At 38.5% G+C, this 26325-nt stretch overlaps 1 protein-coding gene across 3 annotated transcripts; it reads left to right on the forward strand.

Annotated features, from left to right (window-relative positions):
- The first annotated feature begins 3781 nt into the window (after positions 1-3781).
- Positions 3782-11573, forward strand: si:ch211-212k18.7 (macrosialin). 3 transcript variants are annotated; one of them, XR_003411428.2, is made up of 7 exons: positions 3782-3983; positions 4867-5330; positions 5500-5619; positions 6494-6563; positions 7295-7465; positions 10072-10266; positions 11322-11573. XR_003411428.2 is itself a non-coding variant. In XM_035519939.1 (7 exons), the coding sequence occupies exons 1-7, from the start codon at positions 3923-3925 to the stop codon at positions 10209-10211; spliced, it is 927 nt and encodes a 308-aa protein (XP_035375832.1). In that variant the 5' UTR covers positions 3782-3922; the 3' UTR covers positions 10212-11573. The 3 variants fall into 3 exon arrangements, 2 of the variants coding, with proteins under 2 accessions (XP_035375832.1, XP_026877595.2); XM_035519939.1 differs by having other exon boundaries at positions 4867-5046; positions 5146-5330; positions 10072-11573; XM_027021794.2 differs by having other exon boundaries at positions 10072-11573.
- The last annotated feature ends 14752 nt before the right edge of the window (positions 11574-26325 follow it).

Genomic DNA, 26325 nt, shown 5'->3' on the forward strand with positions numbered 1-26325 from the left:
TTGTCCGAGACCCGGTCAGAACTCTTCATCACCTTCGTAGATTTTTCATATTCCAGGAATTCCAGAAGTGGTGTATTTCTTTTCCCATGATTTATTTGAGTGACGAGAGCGCTGTCTTATTAAATTACATCTCAGTGCAATCATATTAAATTATTAAATGACTATTATATTAAATATTAAATGATTTGAACATGTCAGTGTGGTATGCCATGGTAGTATTTTGTAGAAGGTATATAATAGATTATATGTGGATTTGATCATAGTGACCATCTGATACTGTGGGACCTAGACTCTGGCTACATTAAAGGGCGGATTAAAACACATCATAAAGAGTATCTACTGTACACCATTCCGGTCAAAGATGACCAGTCCCAGAGTGTGCCCCCTGGAGATAAGAAAGGTATGGGTTGATCTCTATGTCCAGAACCATTCACAAGACTCACACTGGAACAAAAGCAGAAAACCCACACACACGACTGACATTTCAAACTTTATTTATATACCTACACTAACATTGTACTCTCTGCTGCACTTTGACCCAAAGTGACAAAATTATTGTTTATTGCATGATGCCTTGAAGCCTTTTGATTTACTGCTGTGGCCCCTAAAATTGGCTCCATCCAAGTCCTACAGACTTTAAAGCTTTGTGCTGTGTGGCCACTGGTGTCACGCTGCAGGTCTGGCAATGCCATGGGACAGGCACACAGGGAGCCGGACGGCCAGGAAGAGGAGGCAGAAGGGCAAGGTTCACAGGGCAAAAGAGGAGCAGCGGTGCTTAGAGAGAGAGAAGCACAATGCCGTGGACCAGTATCTCCTCAGCGGAGATGAAAAAGTACTGTCAAAAACCAACTTCTATGACTCTGTTTGAAACTCCTCTTCAGCCATGTAGGAATGTTTGTAAAATCAAAGGTCTGGGCAGTTACCTTACCTCCCCACCTTAGTGTGTTCAACCAGTTAACCTTTTTTCCACCGTAGTGAAAAAAACTGTTACTAAGGCCGTGTCAGGCCGTTCTGCACAGTTCTGGACTCCTGAGACTAGTAACAGTTTCTTCTTCCATAAGTGTTGTACTGGAAATCAGGGCCAGGACATACAGTGGCAACAGTGGACTATTGTTTCTTTCTGTTTCTACACACATGCTCTTTGTGTGCACCTATTCTCTCATCCAGGTAGTAGTGTGCTCCTACTTTGCCCATCATCTGAATGTGTTTAGTGTGGTCTCCTTGGAGCATCTGCACACACTGGAAGATCGGTGGTCCCTGCTGGGTCTCCGTACTGCGGCTCTTACACACTCGGGAGGCCATTTGGTGATCTGCAACTACAGTGAAGCCCAGCATTCTCCTTATCTCACTCTGTGGGATACAAAGCAAGGCAGGGTAAGCTAATGCTTGGAACAAGTCTATTGAAGACATGGCCACAAATTAAATTGTATTTAACAGTATTTGCATGGCATTCTCATTCTAGGGGCTTTTAATATTTATAAACTTAATGTAAAAAAACTGTACAAAAACAAATGTACAAAACAATTATGTATTTTGTTCTAGGTACAAAAGAGGCTGAAGAATGAGCCTGGAGTTTGTTGTGTGGCCATCACAAATGATGCTAGCAGAATTGTCTTTGGCATTGCAGAATGTAACAAGTATGTAATATAGACCACTTGTCTCAGTGTGATTAAACATTTATTCAGTAAATACACACTGCAGAAAAGCTAACAGAGCCAAGTGGGTAAAGTTTCTAAAGATACATCTCCCTCTACAGTGTACATTTTGACATTACACCTGTCAGTGATTGTGTTATGTGGAGTGATTGATGTAATATTACATGTACTTTTAAAATCATTGAGCATTCATTGTGTGGCAAAATGTCACATGCCCATATGCTGTTTAAAAGTCTAAAATCTAGGTTAGGTGAAATTAACTGATTTGTTATGTTTCAGATTAAAAGTGTGGGAGCCGTGGAGACGAAAGCACAAAACCATCTCAGGATATGGGAGCCTGAAGCTGGGTGTCTGCAGCCAGCTGTGTGTCACTGAAAGAGGAGTCAAAGCCATTCTGCTAGCAGGTATTTTCAGGAGTGTTAAGAGTGGCCTTTGGATTAGTCTTTTATTAGTCGTCCTTTATCTACTGTGTTTTTTTTTTTTTTTTTTTACCCATTTGTAATAAACACCTCACTGCTTTGGACCCTAAGGTAGATATAATTGATTGCCCCGGTTGTCATGAGACAATGTTGGCATGACAAGTTCAGGCCTTTGTCTGTATCTAAACGTTCTTTAATAGGTCTAAAGTTGTTTCCACAAGGCCACATAGCTTTGGAATGTTTACTGTTTCCCCTTCAAGCATGACAAGTTTCAAGCACTATCCTAAGGCAGACAGACCCAGTCCCCATATTTGCAACTACCAACATGCAAAGAATAAGCTGAAAGCTGCATGCCCAAGTTGTATCTTTTGTAGACTTAAAAAGAAAAAAATCATAAAAGGAGCATATGTGGACCTTCCTGCAGATGAAGTGAGTGTTTGGGACCTGGAGGCAGGGGTGGTGCTGTCTGTGTTCACGCCAGACTCGAGGATCCTGTGTGTGTCCGTGTTGGACGAGGAGCGGTGTGCTCTCCTGCTGGGCTTCAGTGACACCCCCACGCTGGTCTGCATGACCCTCACCAGGCAGAATGTCACTGTGCCCGCTCACCATGTCAAAGCGTTCGGAGAGTCCAGCAGCAGTGAGGAGGAGGAGGGTGGAGAAAAGAACGGGGTCAGATGAAGAATTGTCTTGGGTTAAAATGTGCAGAATATTTAGTAAACAAATCACAGACTGAATTATAAAAGTCCTTCATAGCTGAGTCATTTGAGGAAGTAAATGTATCACAGTGAAGAGTCTTTTGTCAGCAATGGTACGCCTCATCATGTGTACTAGCCAGTTTTGTTTGTCAATCACAAGGTCACAAAGTTGTAATGAAACTACAAACCTCAGCTAGTAAATCATTTCATGTTGTGGAAAATGTTATTATTACTGAACCATGGTGTGTAACCTGAATTCATCATCTAAAGGTTTTGATTATTTGTATATAACATGATGATGTAACAGATGTAACAGATTTTGGGTTAAATCTGTAGAGCATTTAGTACAAAATAAGTATTGGCTGAATAATAAAATCCATTTATAGCTGAGTCACTCTAGTGAATAAATGTGTGTGTGTGCTTATTCATTTGTGCCTACGTTTTTCAAAATTCTCGTTTTTTGTCAAGAGACATCATGCAGTTTCCTGCTTAGTGCCTGAATGCGTAAATATCCTACATTTAAATCATACTTTATATTTCAAGCTTATTTTCATATAATTATAAAGTTAGATTTTAACGTATAATGTACAATAGTAGCCCATAAACTCATATCTAGTAAACTCATATCATTCTATAACTTTAACTAAATAGCCCATCCACAACTTGAGTTAGAATATGAATAGCCTAGTAAGACACAAGCCTAATGTGAGAATTGGGACGTGATTAAGATGATTAAATAAATCAGTACTGCGGACAGGAGCAGTTTCCATAACTAAATAGGCCCAACTATTTTTTGCTCACATGCTTTCAGACCGTTAAAATAAAGAATGTCTCTTTCTCCCAAATTAAAGTAAATGTTTTGAATATAAAACCTAACTGTCGACATAAAACCGCGTCTTTATAGCTACTCAGGGAGTATAACTTTCCCTGTAAACGGCATGATGAGCAGTTTACTGCTACTCCGTTATCACACTTATGATACTCTAATTCGTAGCTGTAATCTCTACTTCCTTAATCCCTTTTAGTTTCGTTTCTGCGACAGATCCTGGTAGCTTGTAGACGACCTTCACATATCTTCTTCCCTACTGTCCGAAATAAAGGACTTATTGAATCGAGGAGTTATTGAAAACATACGCGACTAACTAGGGAAACTATGGCAGAAATAAAACTTGGATCAGCAGGATTACTAGTGGCAACGTTCTTCCTGGCAGCAGGTAAACAAATTTTTACAAAAACGGAAGAGAATTTGCAGAACAATCGGATCTTAACTTCTATTATGCCTATGATTATTACTGTTATTACTTTTATTTTATTGATTTATTTACTCTTTGACCATAGTATCTTATCTAGTAATAATGAAAGAATTTAAAATAGACTTGGGCCTTTTTTCTAAAAAGGCAAGTAGATGTCACAGCGACAGTGCTTATTTTAACGTGTGCTGCGCCAGAACATAGCCGCCGTGATACTGTGATCGTACTAACGTCTGGCTGAGCGGGCAAAGAAAATCTAACAACGCTATGTGAACTGACGTTTACCGTGAATACGGAAACGTATGGTGAATACCGATACTTTAGTTCCTTAATAACGAGAGAAAATAGTAGCAATAACCTGTTTTAATATAATCTGCTTCGATAGGCATAAACATTTACGTTAATAAATTACATAAATAAAAGTTAGTTGCACATAAAACACAAATAAATAAATTAGTTTGACTGAGCCCATTATACACAAGGCTAAAATCGTTTTTGCAGCAGTAGGACTGTCAAGTTTCGGTTTTCGTCATGTGCTGGATTTTCACATGATAGATCTACGCTGCTACATTTCTTCAAATGATTGCAGAAGTATCAAAAGTATCAAAAAATAAATCAGTAAACGTAAGAAGGACACGTTTCTTGGTTTTTTTTTTTTTTTATAGCTAGGATCATTACTGTCATGTGCCTGGCATCAAACCTTGTATTGTGAATCTGAGGGCTAAGACTTTGTGTATGTGTGCGCGCGTGTGCATGGTTAAGTGCAGGTGTTACCTGTGAAGATGTGTTATTTGCAAAAGGAAAAAAAACTGCAGCTTTAACTGATTTTCTTTCCCTCTTGCTTTAGCTCTGGAAGCTGGTCCTGCTTTGCCTCTGAAAGCTGGTATTTCTAAACCTCCAGCCTCGCTACAGCCCCCTTCTCAGTTCGACAATTCTACAGATCACGTGCAAACTGTAGCAACTACCTCTACTCATGCCCCAATTACCCCCAAAAACGTAACTACTCATGCCCCAACTACCCCCAAAAATGTAACTACTCATGCCCCAACTACCCCCAAAAATGTAACTACTCATGCCCCAACTACCCCCAAAAACGTAACTACTCATGCCCCAACTACCCCCAAAAACATAACTACTCATGCCCCAACTACCCAAAATACTACGACTACTCAAACAACAACACCAGTCACCGCAAAACCTGAACCAACACCAAAAACCAATCTCACGGTAGGGAACTACACTGTGGCCGTTGGAGACAAACTGTGTGTTATGGTCCAGGCTGCTATCCAGGTCTATGTGAACAACAATAAAGTAAGTAGCTTGTCTGTACTTGAGATACAGACTGTGGATAACAGTATTATGTGACTGTGCTTGCTGTTCTATGCTTTGTCCTCTGTGAAATTAATCAGCATTACAGGTTAATCAAGCAGATTCATTTAACAAAAAGACCTTCAAAAATCTTATGTGTCCATCTTTCTAGGCTGAAGGCAAATATATCATTCAGCCAGCATTAGCCACCACAACTGGGAAGTGTAACAGCAGTTCTGCCAGTCTCAATGTTAACTTCAGAGATGGATCCATCACTATGCTTTTCCGTAAGGTAGGGTAGTGCATGTTCTCAGAATTTGGGGTGTCAACAGGTCTTCGGAGAAACATTTGTATTCAAAACATATAGAACTTGCTATATTTTGGAGGGTACAGCCTCTAATATGATATGCTGACATTAATGTATACAATTGTAGAATAATTAATTTGGTTATAAACCTCTTTTTTTTTTTTGCAAACAAAGCAGAATAATATAAAGTGAAACTGATTTAATTGTTTTATTTAGTTTGAACAGGAAATAATTTTAAATAGGGATTGACTCTTCATCCTATTGGCATAGTTGTCCGCTTAATAGAACAAAAGAAAGGGATACTCTGTTCAAGAGAAGAAAATTGAAACTTCAGTAGATGTGCATATTGAATACTGTAGCTGTAGTTTGTTGCTGATAGACTCTGCAATAGAAAAGGAACTTTGCCCTTGAAGGGGACTGATAGCAGTTTTATTTATGTGTTATAAAACCCTTAGCAACCTCCTAGAAACTAGCTGAGCATTGCAGAGACAGCATATATATGTATTTATCATACTATAGCTTGCCTCTATGTTTTCATGAGGCTAGAGTTTCAGTTGTAATGTATTTTGCCATTTTAAAAGTCAGTAATTCTTGTAATTAATTTGCTGGTGAGTTTTACTGATCTATTCATATTTTGTTATTCGTCACTCTTAATGCACACAAAATATATATCTTATACTTTGCCTTGTAGTGTAGAAATGGTTCAGATGGATGGAACTTACTCACATGTCATGAAATATTTTCCTGACATGAATCATCCTCATGAATCACTCTGTGTGTGTGTGTGTGTGTGTGTGTGTGTGTGTGTGTGTGTGTGTGTGTGTCTATTTTGTAATCATATCCTTGTGTTTTTTTCCAGAATGACACAACAAAGATGGTCTATGTCAGCTCTTTGCAAGTCAACTTGACCTACGCCTTTAAGTCTGGAGGTAGGTCTAAAGGCCTAAAAGAATATTTTCCTTTCCATATCTGGGAATTTTTCTGTACTATATATGGAAGATGTGGAAGAAAACTGACATTGATCTTGCAGGATGTAGAAAATGTGACCTCTTTATGCATTTTATGTAGTTTAGAATGTAGTCCTGATCTATGAAGATATGAAGAGTGTGGTGTAAATTAGCCATGCAATGTGGATTAGCCAGTTTGTCAGTACATGTACTGTAACTTAGCTGCATGTGGGGAGAAACAAGGAAGCAAGAACTATCATGTGACAGTGAAACCCCACTACGCCACATGACAAATAACCTCACAAAGACATACAGTGTAGTTTAATGGTTCAAAGTTAATCCTGTGGTAGGTCTACTGTACTAGCAACTCCAAAGAAACAATTACAAACAACTTAAACTTTCACTGCTATCAAACAGCAAGTGATTTGAAGGAATGCTCCATTTGCTGCAGGAATGTATTCTTTTTAAAATGAAAAGGTGCATGGTTTTCAGCTGGGTCACAGCACTCGAGAAGAATCTGCACGGATTGCAGAACTAGACAAAAGTGTAATGCATTACAGCACACAAGATCTAACAGTACAATAAAATATTACATTCCTGCACTACAGCGACTGCAGCTGCAAACCCTTAGCATGGAGTGTTTAGTGTGCAGCACTGACATAAAGGCCTGCACTGTGCATAAATTAATGTGATCTTTCTTTCTTTGGTTGCAGTTTCATACACGATCAATAAAAATAATAACTCGGTGCAGCTTTTCACTATGACAGTGGGTCACTCATACTCCTGCAAGTCGGAGTCTATCTACATGGGTGAAGGTGTCTTCCTGGAGTTCAGCCATGACAAGATGCAGGCCTTCAACTTCACCAATAACCAGTTTGGTCTGCGTAAGTAGCCATCACAGTAAACAGAAAACGTTTAGATGATCTGAAAGTATCCTATGGTTCACTGATGGAAGGGTTGCAATGGATATTTTTTTCAGGTCTCAGATTGTAAAATACATCAAAACCATTTACTACTGTTCTTAATTTTATATGGAAAAAAAAACATTAACTTTGTATAAAATCTATTCATCTATTACATTTCTTCATATAAAGATGACCACCTTCTGACCACCGTGACTGTTTTGTTTTTAAAGCTTTGTTTTTTTTCTTGAGTAAGATAACATCTAGATCATCTAGATGACACTGAGTGAAATAAATCACCTAAATATTGGAACATCTAGAAGACACTGAGTGAGTCACCTAGATGTTACAAAACTGCAGTGAGCAAATGGCACCCAAGAACTCAGTGCCCCTATAAGCTCAAATTACCAGTACAGTTTTGCTGAAATATACCAGAGGCTGCTATTATATTATGCAACACATTTTAAAATACTGCTGGTGTGATGTCTCTTAGATAGTACAAAGTGCGAGTAAACTGTATCCAGAGTGTTTACTGAATGTAAAAACACATAAGGAGGAGTTCTGAGTGGACAGTCAAAGAGAAACATTGAATCTGCTAGGCTGGGTGGCTTGGTAGCCAACAGGCTTAGCAGAGTCTGCAGTGGTGGGTTTGAGACCATAAATGTGAAGCACTAGACTCGAGCACCCCTGGGAGCTAAAATAGGGACATGGGGAAGAAAATAAATTGGGTGATTGAGAGCCGGGACATGAATGACTGTCAGGACAGGTGAGTGTGGAATGAGAGGGCTGGATGGGTACCAGACAAGGTGTAACAGTTGGCTTAGATTTTCATTTATGGAATGTCAAAGGAATCCAGAATGACAACTAAAGCCTTACAGGAATGTCCCTGAAAGCAACTAAAAGTACTATCATGATGTTTCCCTGTTGTGGGGTTGTAGCTTCTTACAAAAAAAAAAAAAAAAAATGCATATCTATTTTTACAAAACAAACTCAGTAAGTAGGTTTGCCTTTACTTTCTAATGGAATTGATCAGCTTGATGGACGGTGGTGAAATGGTGATTTGGCATGGAATGATTTGTAAGTGACAGAAGCACTGCATGCCTGTTTTTTTGGCTCCAGACTACACCGAACTGTGCAGGCCTACAGATCTTGAACCTCTGCAGGTCTATGCACGGTGGTTTTGATGGAGCTAGTTGTAGGTATCAACTCTATTGAGGAAGATGAATAAAAAATCGAACGAGTGGTTGGGCAGGCACAAGGGTGAAAATGATATTTGTTAAGCACATCAAGTGACTTAGCTATCCAACTGTGCTTTTAAACTGCAGTGCCTGACAAAACAACTGGGACAATATCCTAATATGTGCTGTGTATTGCTGTCCTTAGGCTGGATGATTATAAAACAAGTATGTGATAGAATTATAGAATCACACTTTAAAAATTGGGATATTTCTGGATATGCATGCATTATTGCTTTCATATATAGCACTCAGATATTGCAAATAATTCTTACTGGTATCTTATGTTAGCATGGGTATTTGGGCATAAACAAATACTTACAGAAGTGTTTGTTTCCATGTTCTGAAGTCACTACAAGTCACTTGCCTACAATCTTTTTTGTGAAATGGTTTGCCAAGCCTCTTCTGCAGGCATTGTAAGTTTTTGTCTATGTTGACAGTGTGATTTGCAGCCTACTATAATCTGGCTATTCTGGCTTGATAAGTTTTGTTCCTACTTCTTCTGGGAAGGAAATGCATCCTGCTTAAAGCAGGTAACTCCTGCACTCTAGTGGTTCTGAAAATCAAATAGCATATTTTGCAAACTGTTGTCATATACTCCAAAATCTAAATGGGATGGATGGATGGAACTCATGAAGACACACCAGCTAACAGGACACTCTAAATGTGATTTTAACAATTTAACCTAATACAGAGAACACTCTCTTTGTGTTGGCAGTTTTATACAAACTCAAGCTGTACTTTGCATTTTGCCACAGGCCCTGTGCAACTGACTCAATTATTGTGGTCATATAGATTATCAGTGTCATTGGTTCCCTTTCATTTCAGTTCCCTTTCAGTTCTCAAATGCTTATGCATACTGACTTAAAAGAGAAGCCAAGGGAAGAAACCAACAGACATAAAGGAGTATTGTAGACAAGGCTATGCAATCAGCAGGAACTTATATGATACTGATTAACTTTAAATGCATTTGTCCCAAAGCCCATTCTTACTAAAAAGACCCAGAAATAAAAAGGTTTGCCATATTCATATTTACAACCATTATCAAAATCTCTTACAGCAGAAATAACAATATTAGCATCACTGGTCCAGCTAAGTACACTGTGCTTTCACAGGTATATACTGTGTAGTCTAATGCGTACCTGCATAACCTGTCAAAATGTGATTTACCTGTAAGAATGTTCTGGTATGTTCTTATTCTTGTTTCCTAGTGAAGGTTCCAATTCTTCTGAAAAAAAAAAGTATAAGCAAACATGAGTTTGTTTTCGTATACTATATACAATGTATGTTGTTCATTGGTGCCCTGGAGAAGGAGATGTTAGTAACCCAGTCTCCATGTCTTGTCTGTTGTAGCTGACCTGTGCAAGGCTGACCGGCCTAACTACAAAGTGGCCATTGCTGTTGGCATTGTCCTAATCATCCTCATCGTCATCGTGGTACTAGCTTACCTCATTAGCAGGAGGAAGAGAACAGACGGTTACCAGTCTCTGTGAAAGACATCCAACAGTTCACAGATAAGACCATTCCATGCAGGTTCCAGCAAGCATGGTACACTGTGATACTTTGGGAAGCAAAGATTGTCATTGTTAAATACTTCAGACAAGTGATTTCTTTTGTCTGTCATTAAAATCCTTAAATTTAGGCACCAGTTTCTGCTGCTTCTGTAGCTGACAATTTTATCCATCAAAGAGATTTGTTTTATCACTTTAATGCATCCAAGCTCAAGCTTCCCTGTGCTTTTTTCACTGTGTTTAAGTATCCTATGTCCTATTAATTTCCATTCAACCTTTGTATGCTTAAATTGGCCCTCTGTTTAGTCCATTTTTACTTTTATGAATCTGATCAGAGTTTATTTCCCTAAAACACCCCAGTCTTTATGCTAGCATTTGTGAGAATCCCAATGACTATATGCAGTACAATTACTTAGGAATCTGCTAATGCAAGTCTGAATAGAAATGAGGCTTGACTTACAGTAGTAAATATTGACTACATAAACACCTGTGGCAGAATCAGTGTAATTAAATCACTTACCTTTATTTAAAACATGCTCTCCTTTGTCCAAACTGGAAGGCTTATCCTAGTTTGGTGGTGCAGCATGTCCATATAGAGCCCTAGCAAAGGAGGGATGGCTCAGTGTAGCTCCATGAGGAAGCAATGGAATCTGCCAGCAGTCAACATCAAGTGCACAACCTGGCTTATTTTCCCTTCATGCAGTGATATAGATTTTAAGTTATGTAAATATTACATATTATTTAGCCTCTAGAACAGATATTATTCGAACAGATAATATTAGAAGGGTTTCAGACTTATGGTAACTAAGGGAAAGAATTTGGTGCTTTTTTAATAGGAGGCATTTGTTCCTTTTTAAAATGCATATTTACTTCTTCAAGCTAAAAAGTGATAATGCATGTTAAAGGAATTAATGTTTTATTAGTTTTTCAGTGGTTATAGACGTGATTTTCAGTTTTGTTACAGCTAACTGGATAAACTGGCAGATGATTTTGTATCTGACTTTGATCTCTATTTACTCTGAATGGTTGTATCCTAAAAAATATGGTTATTTTTTTAAACAGACTAATTGAGTTTTTTTTTTCCCCCAGCAGATGCTGCTGTAGCTCTGTTCCACTAAGTATCATTCATTTGTCAGAAGTCCTCTTTTCAGAAAGCCAGTGAAGAGACCACACATAAGTTTTGATGATATTTTATTTTATCTTTTCTCAAATAATGAATGGGAACTCTTGGTATCTTTAATAAGAAAAACTAGAAAAGGATAAAAGGGAATATATTGTAAAACATTTTGTTTCCAAATAAAATTTTGTTTCCATTTTGTGTCCAAATAAACATCTTTAAAAAAATAATCGGTAGTCATTTTTTCCTTAGGAGTCATAGGTATAGCCCCATGGTCAGACAAGAGAAAATATCAAACATAGCAGAAAATTGTGCTGACTGCTAACTGTGTGCAGCTGACTTTTTGCCGAACTTTCCAGATCATGCTTTTGAGGCGCTAATAAATGAGGTCATAATGTTATGTGGTTATCATTTTAAGAAACAGGAGTGGACTCATATATTCTCAAAAGACCATTGCCATTTCAGATGGAACAACATATGCATCTCATATCAAGATTCTTTGAATTATGCTCACATGCGACTCTAAACTGCTATTCAAGGGGATATGTACACGGTTGGAAGTAATGGGCCAACTTTTCATTCATTGGTTACTGGTAAAATGCTACTATTACCTAAAGTGATCATAGGCCTGACAGTTTTATTTAGTTTAATGGGTGTAATTTGATTTTTGAAATTTTATTCCCTCAGTATTCCCTGTGTGTGTGGATAGCATTCTAGCACTATTCACAGATGACAATAAACAGAGAAAAAGGAAATTAGTAAATCACCTGCTGTGATGCAGTTAAGTCCCTTAGCCCAGTACTGCCGAGTGGTTTTCAGTATTCATTATAATACTTCCTGTTTTAGTAGACCACTATGCAACATGATTGAAATTGTAAGTCATAATAGATACATACGCGTGTCTGCCAAGTGCATACATTTAAACGTAATAGGTCCCTTTGGCTAATTCCATGGCTTCTCAAGAGAGCTTTTTCTGTTTTCTCGAGTGTCATGATTTGGGCTTAAAGTACACAAATGGTAGCCTATATGGAATGAGGAAAAACTAAAATAGAACATGACATACAAAACTTAAACTATTATTTAAAATCTATACCACTGGGAACAGCATGACCAAGATAAATCCAGTTCTGTCTTTGATCAGCTGGTCAGAAGCCTTGTCCATTTGAGCGAAGAGATGAATGAAGACATATTTCTCATCCTTCTAAAAAAAAAAAAGTGAATTGCTGAGATGTTTTTGCTTCATCTCGCTGATGCCAAACAGATGCCTGGTTTACACTGATGATTGCCTGTGAGGACAATAACATGGAATATGTTCACGATGCATCAGGCACCCAGCCAGAGGGACACGTCCACTGCCACAGCCACACACGCTGTACTATCCCCATTCCCAACCCACCTGATTACTGATTGCTTTCATCTGTCCCTTGTTTGCCTTTTTGTTTCTGCCGTATTTAAGGCCACAGGAATGCTCGTCCAGTGCTGCGCATTGTTCCTCACTGCTGCATTCATGGAAGACACCCTGAGTGTGTAATCGTTGTTCTGCTTGCTCTACTGTGTCTCTAACACCCAAAGTTCTACACCGTGGTCACGCCATCTGCACGTTGCAAAAGCTTGGTCACGCTATCTAATGCATCATTGCATAACATACATTTATCACCCTAATCTCCATCTTAATTAAACATATCTTACTGAGGTCTAATGCATTGAAAAAACATGTTAAAACATATGTAGGAGAGAAAAGTCAAACATTTGTTGGGAATTCAAAAGAACATATGAATGACATTTGGTTAAAATGTATTTATTTTCACTTAAATCCACTATATTTATAAAGATTACTTTCTTAGCTACTCATGTTAAGATTACATTGTTTTTACTGTGAAAAGGTTGACAGATATAATAGCAAAATTGTGCAATTGTTAATTATTTCACTAGAATATATTATAAAATTCCATTAAAAAAAACACTAAGCAAACTGTCAATTCAATTCACTCCTCTATATTTTTGGAGAACACTTTCTAACATATTCCGAATATGATCTTGAAGTGTTTTTACTGTAGCACTTTAGAGTAATGGGATGGCAAAATCCTCTTACATGTCTATTCGGTTCACTATATATCACTACCTGAAGCTCTAGAAAATACAAAAATCTAATTGTTATCACATCACTCCACTATTTTCTTGAAATTCAGTTTCTCCTGTACCCATGAATGACTTTCAGTCATTTTTACTGTAGGAATTTGGAGTAATGGGATGGCAAAATCCTGTTAAATATGTTTGGTTCCATATATTTAATATTTGAAGCTCTATAAAATAAACAAATCAAATTGTTATCAGATCACTCCACTAAATTCTTTAAAACACTCTCTCATGTACCCAGGGTATGAGTTTCAAGTGTTTTTACTGTAGGCATTTGGTGGTAATGGGATGCCAAAATCCTCTTAGATGTCTGTTCAGTTCACTGTATATCACTACTTAAAGCTCTATAAAATACATAAATCAAATTCTTGAAGTACACTTACTCCTATACCCATGGCATGATTCATAGTCATTTTTGGAATCTGGAATAATAGGATGGCACATTTCTGTTGACTGTCTATTTGGTTCCATATATGTAATATTTGAAGCTCTATAAAATACACAATTCACATAATCAGATAAGTACACTATATTCTTGAAATACACTTTATTTTGTACCCATGGTATGACTTTGTGTCTATAAAATACACAAATCGAATTGATATCAGATCACTCCACTATATTCTTGAAGGACACTTACTCCTCTAGTAATGATATATTCTCAGTCATTTTTACTCTAGGAATTTTGAGTAATGGGATGGCAAAATTCTCTTAAATTTCTATTCAGTTCCATATATACAATATTTGAAACTCGATAAAATAAAAATAATCTAATTGTTATCAAATCACTCCATTAAATTTTTTAAATACACTTTCTCTTGTACCCATGGTATGACTTTCAAGTGTTTTTATTGTATAAACTTGGACTAATAGAATGGCAAAATCATGTTAAATGTGCATTCGGTTCCATAAATGCAATATTTGAAGCTTATTAAACTAAACAAATCAAATTGTTATCATATCAGTCCACTAGATTCTTGAAATACCTTTACTCATGTACCTATGGTATGACTTTCAATCAATTTTACTGTATGAAATTTCCAATAACAAGATGGAAAATTTCTGTTAATTGTCTATTTGGTTCCTTATATGCAAAATATGAAGCTCTATAAAATTCACAAATCAAATTATCAGATCTTTCCACTATATTCTGAAAATACACTTTCTCTTGTATCCATGGTATGACTTTCAGTCATTTTTACTGTAGGAATTTGGAGTAATGGAACTGCACATTTGGAATTTGGAGCAAAATCCTATCAAATGTATTTCCAGTTTTATTAATGTAAGATTTGAAGCTCTATATCCTAAACAAATCAGATCACTCCACTTTATTTTTGAAACAAATTTTCTCTTGTACACATGGTATAACTTTCAGTCATTCTTATTGTAGGAATTTGGAGCACTGAGATGGCAAACTATTGGAAAATGTCTATTCGGTTACTATATGTCACTTTTTGAAGCAATATAAAATAAACAAATCAAATTGTTATCAAATCACTCCACTCTATTCCTGAACTACACTTCCTTATGTACTCATGTTAGTCTTTCAGTCATTTTAACTTTAGGAACTTGGAGTAGCAGGACAGCACAATCATGTAAAATGTCTATTCGGTTCTACATGTGCAACTTTAGAATCTCTATAAAATACACCAGTCACATTGTTATCAGATCACTTCACCAAAATTTTTCAAAAACACTTTCTCGTGTACCCATTCTATGACTTTCAATTTTTTTACTGTAGTAATTCTCAGAAATGGGATGACAAACTCATGTTAAATACATTTGTTTCCTTATATACAACTTATAAAATCTAATCAAATTGTTATTCAGACAATCCAGTTCTTTAAGAACATTTCCTTATATGCTCATGATTTTTTATTATTTTTTTTGTTTACTTTAAAGTGTCATTACTGCAGGAATTTGGAGTAATTGAATGGAAAATATATTTGAAATAACCCTTCTAGAGTGTGGTTATATCGTGTTCCTTACATTCGGGCCTGCTACCAGAGGCCTGAGAGTGTGAGGATGTAGTGCAGTATTTTTACTGTTCCTATTGCGCTCTTCTGCACTGAGGTTGAGGATGTCCTGTCTGGGATCTGTTGGAGGCTGTTCTACAGCTTAGGGGTCACAGCCCCAACTGCTCATATCACAACTGGCACAACCTTGGTGTTAATTTCAACATTTTCTTTATTTCTTCTGTTTCCCTGCTATTTTTCCAACTTCCTATATTCCTTCTATTGAATGTTTCCATCAATTGGGACTGTAACATTTATTACCACTGCTGTTTTCTGCATCTTGCCCACTAACACAATATCTGGTTTCTTGACTACTTCCTGTTTATCTATCTAGATCTCATGGTCTCATGGGATATTAATCTTGTTGTTCTCCATCACTCTGTGGTTCTTCACATTTGGTGTCCAGCTCATATGCATATGTTCCTGTATGTGAATTGCCACTTGGATGTCTATCTCAAATGTATGCTTTCTCTGCCAGCATCTTGCATCCTGGTACTAGGTGCTAGATCATCTCAGAGGCTCATATGCACAGTCTGCATCTTGAGTCTTCTCTGGTGTGACACACTCCTGCTTCATTTGCCTAGTGCTTAGTGCTTGATCTTGTGTGGGCATAATTACTGACTCTTTGCTTTAATTCAGTCATGCCTTTTCCATCCACTGGAAGGATTGTCTGAAGTCATCAACTTTCGCTATCACTTGGTGGTATATATCATTGTGGGGCTTTTCTTTCCATGGAACCTTCTCTACTTTCATGGTGAACCCATCTGCCATCTGACTGAGGCACTTCATCTGCTCATCCTTGGGGGCCATTGCTTGAATGCAAACATAGATGTTTTGTGTCTCACCCTGGACAGTGGATTTAGTAGGCAACTTTGCCATCATTCTGGTTGCTGTACAGCTTTTGGGAGGAGTGCCCCATGCATTGTTTCCTGTCCTTGATGTCGGCAGTTTGAAGTTCTTCTCTTTGCCAGCTTATCATGCTTGATGGTTAGCTGATGACTGGCTACGTGTTATGGTCTTGAGCTTATTGTTCCCATTCAACTGACTCTTGAGGACTTACCTTACCCTACAGAAGTACTTGCATGTTGCTGTCCTTCCCATTACTGCCTCATGATTTGTGTGATTTGAGAATCCTTGGGTATTTGTAGGTGTCCTCCAGGTTTGTTATATGGCCTTGTGCAAGTTCAATTCCCCTGCCCTGATCACATTTTCTATTTGTACTATCAGCCAACCACATTTCCAGACCAAATGACATTTATATGTTCTTGCTGTAGGTCCTTGATAGGTGGCATTGCTGAATTCATGTCTCTTTCAGTCTTGACATGTAACTTGATGTCATCTATGTACAGGAGGTGGCTACAGTTCACACTTATTGATCTGGTTGAGAGGATTCAGGCCTATGCAGAACAGCAGTGAGGTAACTGCATCTCCCTGGTATATATATCACACTTTATGCTGATCTGGGCAGTTGTCTTCAGGTTAGCTTCTAGTGTTGTCCTCCAGTGTTCCACTGAGTTCTGGCTGAAGTCCCTTATGGTCTTATTGACTTTATACAGAGAAAGGCATTCAAGTATTCAGGTGTGTGGCATTGAATTGTATGCTTGCAGTCAATCCAGGTAACACTTAGGTTGGTTTGCCCATAGGCGGTGCTTTGAGCCTCTGGTGTTAGGTCTGCTAGTAGGTGGTGCTTTGAGCCTCTGGTGTTGTTACCTTCACATACTTGCATATATGCTCATTCAGCTTGGTGGCTAGTATTCCTGATTGGAACTTCCATGTTGTGGACAGGCAGGTTATTGGTCTGTAGATGGATGGTGTTTGGCCCTTGTGGGGGTTCTTCTGTTAGCCAGCCAAGATGGGAGCAGGTGGTTCATTTGTTCTGCTAGACATCCATGCAAAGCTATAATTGTATTTATCCTGTAGGTGTTGATCATGTCAGGGCCAGCATGTTCTTTATGTTTTTGACCCACTCTTGGATATCCGCTTTTGTAATGCTGTTTCCTGCTCTGGGATATTGTGGTGCTCTGCTTTAAGATCTTTTAACCAATGAGCACTGGTGTTATGTGATGATTCATTTTCCCATATATGCTTTCTTTACTGTTATCTTTCAGCTCTGGGTGGATCCACACTCAGGGTTATGATGCACTGCAACTGAAAGTATGCTTTGGTTGTCTCAGTGGTGAGGAAGGCATTTACTCTTTTGGCTGCTGCTTCTTTTGTTTATCTCTGCAGTCTTGATGCCATTGCTGATAACCTTTGTTTAACAGAATGTATATCTTAAATTAAGAGCTGCCCATTGTATTTCTTCTGTAGCCAGGGTCCATGTTTGATCTTTATGCCCTTCTGGAGCTCTGTACATTTTCTGACTTACTTCTGAGTTGTCCTTATTCCTGGTCTCTATTTCCAAAGGAGCCAGTGGGAGTGGCCTGTGCCTTGTGTTTTATAGCCTAGGGTCTCAAGCATGAATACTGCAGTGGCATATACCAGTTTTTTGGTTTCAGTTATACAGGTTGTTGGGCTTATTGCTTCATCCATATCTGCAAGCATAGTTTCTAATGGTACCTTGTTACCAAGTCGGGTGAACCTACAGCTATGGTTGACCATAGTTATCTTAGACCTGATCATATTTTGCATTCAAAATTACATTATTTCTCAGATGTAGTAGGCGTTTTGTCTACGCTGTCTATACACTGACTATGAGGGCAAGTGTTCTTCAAGAATATAGTAGTGTGATGTTTAAATATATTTAATTATACTGAAGAACGCATTTCTTTTAGATTTTCAGTGTATGGACTAAAAGTGCGATAAATCTTCCCAAACTGGCTACCGTGATACAAAATGTAGGCGCGCAATCAGGACTTCAGTGTAGATAGCGCGACCGATCTTGTACGAAGTGACGTGACCGCGGTGAGTTCTGCCAGCCCGTTTCTGTTCTTTTCCATTTTTGGCCACCTATATTATATTACTATATTAATCTAATTATTACATGGAAAAAAAATGCATACCATCATTCAAAATTAAGATGAACACTTGAATGTGAAAAAACTAGATATTCTGTATTGATACAGCCATAGATATAAGCACTGTCTCGGTACAAAATACATGTTAATGCAAGGATTATGGCAGTTGAATAAGATCGGGAGTAGTTACTCTCTAAATGTTGTAGGTAAGCACACTACCCTATTGTTTGCAAATCATACTCTTGGAGTACTGAACATTTTAATGTCGAGGTACGAGGTAGACGCAAACGCTAAGAAGAGAGAGATTTAATAAGGGCAAATCCATAAATAGGGTCGTTAAGACAGAATTAACACTGGCAGAACATTGCAACCATAAAAAATAAAATAAAAAATTACATTTTTTACGATAATTATTGAGTTATTTTACTGCCAATACTCGAGAGGACATGCAGCACTCGCGGATTTCCTTTGCTCGCATGCAAAACATAACATGTGTTCACTCATATTTACTCTGCTCTCGCTCAGATTCACTTTGCTCTGCTAAAATAAAACTGCTCGTTCGCTTAGATATACCCTGCTCTCACCCGAATTTGCTCTTCTTCTGTTCTGTGGGGCTTGCGTGTGCATTCAGAGTCGACCTGTACGCTCACGAAATCTTTTAGAGTTTTCAGCGCTACAACACTGCCACAAATCGTCAGCCTATCAGTAAGAAATAGCAGACTCCTGCTGAGATTATATATTTGATTGATTTGTCGCCCTGGTCCCAATATCCTGCTTATTAGCAATCACCATACCTGTTCCTTGTTTTTCTCCCTCTGTTGTTCAGCACTTTTTAAGCACACAGGTTTGTTTGTTTTTTATCGTCAGTGCTGCACATTGCTATTCCAAGCCAAGCCACTGTTGGAGCTTGTTCGTGTGCAAGCCGTTTTACAACATTAGTTCTTTTTTCTTACAGCTGCTTTACTGCTTGTTTTTTTTTTTATTGTTCGCCTGAGTCATGGATAATAAAGACTCTTTTACTTTATACTATTGCCTCTTGCTCCCTCCCGCTTGGTTTCTGCAGAGGACCTTGGATAGGCTTCAGCAGACCTCAGTGTATCTATCCACCAGGCTCAGGACGGTATAGAAAAACGGTCAAGAGAAATCTTTTCTTGGAATGTAGTGGTAACGGGCTTGCAAATTCTGACTAATGTATGGATATAATGGTGAAGAAGGCAAACACTAGTCAGTAAAAGAAGGTTCGGTGAATCACTTCTGAAAAACAGACATTTTCAGGAGGGTGCCTCAATAATGCTTGTTAACGCTGACATGCAATAAAGGACGGTTAACAGCTATTTTCTTCTACTAATTCTGAAGTCTGCATTTTTATTTTATGTATCTGTAACGGTGTAACCCGAGTGCCGAAGTGCGTGGAGCATGATGAACAGACTTCCTCGACATGGACGAACATTTATTTACATAACACAAAACGGCACTCACATATAACACGAGCAATAAACGTGAACACTTAACGGCTAACACTGAACAAAATGATGAACACGACTACCTTGAACAATGACCAACACAGTGCACACTTTGACACGGGTTTATATACATAAAGACGAACAAGGCGCAGGTGTGGTTACAAAAAAACAACCCTCCCACTGCACGTGGCGGGCCAAACCACGTGACTAGCGGGAGGCGAGCGTTCCGTGACGATATCAAAACACACATTTCTAATCCTTTGATAATCCTTTGACTCTTAACCCTCAAGTTGTGTTGTCAAAATCATAAGTTGCTTTAGATAAAAGCATCTGCTAAATGTAAAGCTCTTTCACTGGAGCTTCTCTTTCTTGGAACATTAAAATGTTACACTACTATATTCAGTTACTGAGTAGTTTTATGGAATCATATAGCTCAGTAATAACAAAGTAATGCCCTGGTAATATCTACATGGTAATAACAGTAATTGCAAGTATTTCCTGGGTATTCCTGGCACGCCATTGGGGAGGGGCTCTGTCACGGTATGGCCCCTCCCCCCGAACGTCTCCTTGTGTGTGTGTGTGTGTGTGTGTGTGTGTGTTCGTCATTGTGGCCACGGCTTCCCTATGTCTCACGCCTGCTCCTCATTGTGTCGTTATCATATATGTATAAAAGTCTGTCAATGACCCAATTAGTGTGTGTGTGTTGAGACATTAATGTTATATGTACAAAATAACATATGTTTATGTTCCACACGACTTGTTCCCGCATCCTGCTTGAACCTCCAGCATTACAATATGGACTAGACACAATATACTTATAAATAGCTGTGACTGTTGTGCAGTAATAGTAATTAATAAATTGTCTCATGAAGGTAATAAAAACATAGTAATTAGTAAATCGTCTCATGAAGGTAGGAATCATAGTTGTGGTTCCTTAATATTCCCCAAAATCCAATTGTTTTGTTCTGAGCTTAATGTAATGTATAAATGAGGCCTAGTCTGGAATATATCTAACAGTCTCAGGAGTCTTCAATCTTTATATACTTTCTTCAAGGTCAGTTACATGACCATTTTTTTTTATTACACGGTATTTTCCAAAGTTTCTACCAAATATGTCCAAAATAAATAAAAAAGCAATGATCCTATTTTACATCATTATCTCCAAATCACAAGTTGTAATATTTTTTAAAAATAACGACCTCATACATTCAACCTGCTGGCCATCACAATAACCTTATATATGTTGGTAAGTCCCTGGCGTGAGTCCCAGACTGGTCACAGAGACCTAAACACAGTTATTTTTGATCATCCACATTTCCTGCTGTATACCATCATTTTATTACTTTAATAATATCATTTTATTACTTTAATAGTCAGATATATTAGACAGCTCCAGCTCCCTATTGCTTCATAGAATCCATGTCACAAACACATCAGAAACATCACTGCTATCCCATCCCATGAGAACGATTTCAATTTGCTCCTCCATCACCATTCCTGTGGCCTCTGCCCCGTGTGACTGACGGCTCATCTATGACAGCATTTAATGAAAAAATGTACAGGCAAATCTATTAGAACCCATGTTCATGGGTCTACATCTCTGTTATCTCTTTGGGAGCAGAACCAGACAACCTAGAGGAGAGAATTCCAATGTCCATCTTCCTCCTGCTCTTTCCCCTCTCTCCTTTGCTCTTTTTTCCTCTCTTCCCCCTTCCTGTGACATTCATCGGTAGATTGCACAAGATATATTCACACATAGCACTGAGTGGCAGTTTCCATCACTACCTTGGCCCCAAGTCATGTTGGAAAACAGAGCCAATCTGCTATGTGTGACGTGACTAATTTCTCAGTGCCACCACAACTCCGAGAATTGGGTTTGTCTGAATGCAGAGAGAAGAGTGAGCGAACCTCATAGACCTCACCTGCGCTGTTAGACCAATTAGAGCAATGCTTATTGCTAATTACTGGGAAGTTATCACCAACTGTCAACAAATAACCATAAAATATTAATCTTGCTCTTTATGACCAATGCTAAATGACTGACAATATACCAACAATACGCTAAGATTGTAATGCTATCCTTACACATAATGACCAACATCAGACCATCAGATTTTTGCTATGACTTTTATAATACTCATCAATATAATACTGACCTATGATTGAGATTATACATTTTGTAAGGCCTTCAGAAGAATGTTTAATTCTGAATAGCTGAAGCACCTTCAGGTCATTTGGTTTAGGGTGTCTGGAGGTCATTAAGACAGTAGCTGCTCCTTCATTACTGACTGATTTATTGACTGTTGGTGAGAAAAGTGCCTTGCTGGTAGCACCATCTATCCCCTTTGACCTTTTGTTCTGGGAGGAAAATCAATGAGATGATGGAGATGGAGGCTGGAGTGCTGCTTAAAATTGCATTTAAAGCTCACGGTCACTGCTGGAGTGGAATATTAACCAGCCCAACCTAAAGCCAAGAGGACCAACCTTCTGGAGTGTCCCAGACCTAGCCCATGCTCATTCCCACAGATTCCACTGACAGCCTCAATGTTTCACCAGCATTTACCTGAGAGAGAGGGAGGGAGAGACAATCTGCAACCTGGAACACCTCTGTCTGGCTGAGAGCTATGGCTAGGAAGTAAAGATATGCAGATGGCAGATGAGTGTCAATATAAAGACTTCTATTTAAAATTATATGAGTAATCTGGGAACACCAAGGTCAAAGGACATTTCTAGAACTAAAAAAAAATACAGTGAGAATGTTGTACAACTGTGCCTCTAATTAAATGTCACAGAACGTTTCCCTTGCCACTGGTCATGTGGTGCAGCCCGCCATGCATAGCGGGAGTCACATTGTCTTATTTGTAACCAGGTCCTCCATGACAGCACACACCTGCACCTGGTGTAATGTTATGTATGTCTGTGTGTATTTAAACCCTTGTTGGTGTGTGCATCATTGTTGGTTTTTGTTCACGTTGCCATACCATGTTCACATTGTTCACGCTAGTTAGATATGTATTCATGTTCACCGTTTATGTTATGTGTGAGCGCTATCGTTGTATGTGTTTTATGTTAATAAATGTCTGTCTCTGTCGAGGGAGTCTGTGTGTCCTGCTCCACGCCGTGCAGCACTCGGGCCGTTACAATAACAAAAACCTCTGAACATTTTTCAAATAAACTTTGATCGTATTTTAGGCCCTGCTGAGGACAAAAGATAAGAATTCCAACAACTATCTCCAAGGCACAATCAAACTCTGTCTCTTCATAGAACACTACAAAGGAAGCAGACACACTGGAACAAACAAAGTGAGATGCTGACATCTAGCTGTCAATGTGGTTTTCCAGAGCAGCAAGATGATGTCAGTGCTGTGATGTCACTAAGGATGCTTGTCTGCCAGAATCCACTGTTGGAAAAACAATCTTCTTATATTCTCTTAGGTGATTATTTGACTCAGTACAGTACTGGTTTTCTTAATGTTTATGTTTACATATCTTATTATTTACATAAAGTATGTATCTGATTTATGATAATAAACACTTTTATTAGAAGCTGTTGTTCAAATTCAACAGAATTACTACCATAGAAGGATATTTATGTTCAGGTGTGTATATACCTTCAGAACATACATATATGAAGCTAATTTCAAATTTTAAAAATATAGATCAATTTTATAGGCCACACTGAGAAATATGAACATGCACTTACATTTAGGATATCCTTGCTTGCCTTTCCTATTTCATGCCTATGACTAATCACACCACAGACCCCAAACAGTCATAGCCACTCTGAAAAATGCACTCAGCACATGCCAAAAGTTCATAACCATACAGTTAAGATGTGGAAATGATTCTTGTATACTGTTAGAACAGAAAAAGTGAACTTTTGATCTTTTTCTGATCACTTATATGAACGTTTCAAAATTACTGTATTGAATATTACAAAATAAATCATATAGGCATACTGTTATGTGTTTTGTTTTGTGAAGTGTGTGATTGTCCTCTGTCACGCTCTGTCACGCTATGGAATATAGCAGCATCTTGGTTATGGAGGCAGGAGTGACCTTTGACCCCAAACGGTCACGGCCACTCTGAAAGATGCACTCAGCACTTGCCAAAAGTTTGTACCTTTACAGTGAAGATCTGGAATTGGTTCTTGTATACTGTTTGGAAAGAAAAAGTGAGCTTTTTATGTATTTTTTGATTGCATATCTAAACGTTTATCTCTCATTTATCATTATTACTATTCAGTTAAATGGCTGAATGTTGTATTTGAAAGCACTGGGCCATTTGATTGTTAACTTGCTTGCTTGTATTCTTGCTGATTTATCTCAGCTAGTCCTCTCTGTGGGACATTGTGATGCCTACGTTTGTTGCTGACTAATGAAAAATTTAAAAAAAAATCAAACAGAATATATTGTAAATGTTTATTACTGTTTTTGAAGTGTTTGCGTGTCTGTACTTTTGTTCATTTTTATTATCTTTTTAATGCTGACCCATTTCCTCATCAGCCAGTCCTCTCGTCCTCTCTCATTTAAACACAGTCATCCTGCTCCCACCACTGGGGTCTCCTCTCTCTCCATTCTCCTCCACACCTCCCTCTACAATAATGAGCATTTTGCCTTGGCTGGGAAGCGAGCACACTCTCTCTCTCTCTCTCTCTCTCTCTCTCTCTCTCTCTCTCTCTCTCTCTCTCTCTCTCTCTCACGTTGCTGCTTTCTGGGGCTCTGCTCCTCCTGTCGGGAGCACTAGGGCTCTTCTCTGGAGCAGCACTCTTTCTTTCTGGAACTGCACTCCCCAACTGCAGAGCTGGTTTATAGACTTTGTTCCAGCAAAGTTCAGGTCCTCTCCAAGTCCCCTCTGGTGCTCTGACTCCCCATGAGTGGTGCTCATCCCTGCACTGGTCCTCTCCTCTGTGACAGCACGTGTCTCCTTCTGTCCATCCTGTCCTTGGCAGCAGGTGTTTTTTAGAGTTTGATAAGCTACTTATTTTAGTAAATTACTTTGTTTTGGGGGAGCACGGCATGATGATGATCTCCTTGATGGTGTAGAACACATTCTGACATGCCTGGGATGACACAAATGGGGTCTTTTCACAGTGGGAGTTAGTAGTGCTACAATCACTTAAAAGAACTTACAAAAACACAGGTAAAAACCAGCCATGCCCAGGACGTGTCTCAAAGCATGTCTTTTTGTGTCATGAGGAGGCAAGTCCTTAATAGTTTGTATTTTGGATCTAAGTGGTGCACAGTGCTATAGCCAAAGTCACAGGTTTCAAGATTCAAAACAAGCAAAGCATTTTGCAACTTCCTAAAAGCTATGTCTAGTAGTTTTATGTGCTGATCCCATGTATGTGAATAAACTACATCATCTAAATAAGCCTCACAAGTTTGAATGTCACCAAGCACAACAGTCATTAGGTGTTGGAACATTACCAGTGCATTTTTGAGACCAAATGGCCAAGTGTATTGTGTGAAATTATCCGGTGTAGCAAAAGTAGAACTTTGATGGGTAAGAGGAACCTACCTATATTCTTTTGATAAGCTGAGTTTACTAATAAGTCTGGCAGATCCTATTCTATCAACATGGTCTTCTATCCAAGGTGTCTGGGGCAGTGATTGCATTTATGCTACAATAGTCTGTGCAAAAATGAAGCATGCCATCAGGGTTTAGCACCAAGAGAAAGGGGGGAGCAGTAAGGATTAATACTAAATACTGCAAGATCAGTTTTTAACATGTGTTGTTTCTATGTTGAACAGGGAGTGTTTGTGGAGAGTAACATGGTAAGGGTGTTGTTTTATAGGAGTGTGAGAAACCACATCAATGTTGTGCTGCAGCATGAAGGTGAATCAGAGAAGAGTTTGGGATACCTCTTGATAAGGGCGATGAGGTCAACATGAGCTGTCTGGGAGCTTGACAACAAAATCACACAGGGTAACATTTGAGATAAAAGGAGAGACCATTTCTCGCAAAGAACCTTTAGTGATCCATGAACTGAATGTCCAAAAAACAGAAGGATTAACCTGATTTGGTTATCTGACCAACTGACAGGTTTGACATGTCCAGCAGTAATTTGCAGCATCATTACAAATAGATGGCAAAAAGAAGTAACTTGGTATATTCTTAGTCATTTTTCTCACTCCCAGGTGGCCAGACAGAGGGTGGTCATGTGCTAAAAACAGCACATGTGTCTGGAACAACCAGCTGTGTCACTTTGGCTAGTTCTTGCTAGAGTTTGATGGGTCCAATCTTCTCATTTAAACATCAGTCTTAATTAAATATCCACTTTCATAACCTGCCAGTTTGTTCTTCTTCTGCTAAAACAAAACCATTTGGTTGTGTGATGTCAGATCTCTGAGCAGCAGCTAGAGCTTAACTGCACATGGGATAAGACTCCACAAGTTCTGGGGTACT

The sequence above is a fragment of the Electrophorus electricus genome, chromosome 19 (assembly GCF_013358815.1).
Source record: "Electrophorus electricus isolate fEleEle1 chromosome 19, fEleEle1.pri, whole genome shotgun sequence".
Lineage (NCBI taxonomy): Eukaryota > Metazoa > Chordata > Actinopteri > Gymnotiformes > Gymnotidae > Electrophorus > Electrophorus electricus.

Coding starts and splice junctions, on each gene's coding strand:
- si:ch211-212k18.7 (XM_027021794.2), top strand. CDS start 3,923: ATGGCAGAAATAAAACTTGGATCAGCAGGATTACTAGTGGCAACGTTC. Junction 3,984..4,866: donor AACGTTCTTCCTGGCAGCAG/GTAAACAAATTT, acceptor CTCTTGCTTTAG/CTCTGGAAGCTGGTCCTGCT. Junction 7,466..10,071: donor CAATAACCAGTTTGGTCTGC/GTAAGTAGCCAT, acceptor TGTCTGTTGTAG/CTGACCTGTGCAAGGCTGAC.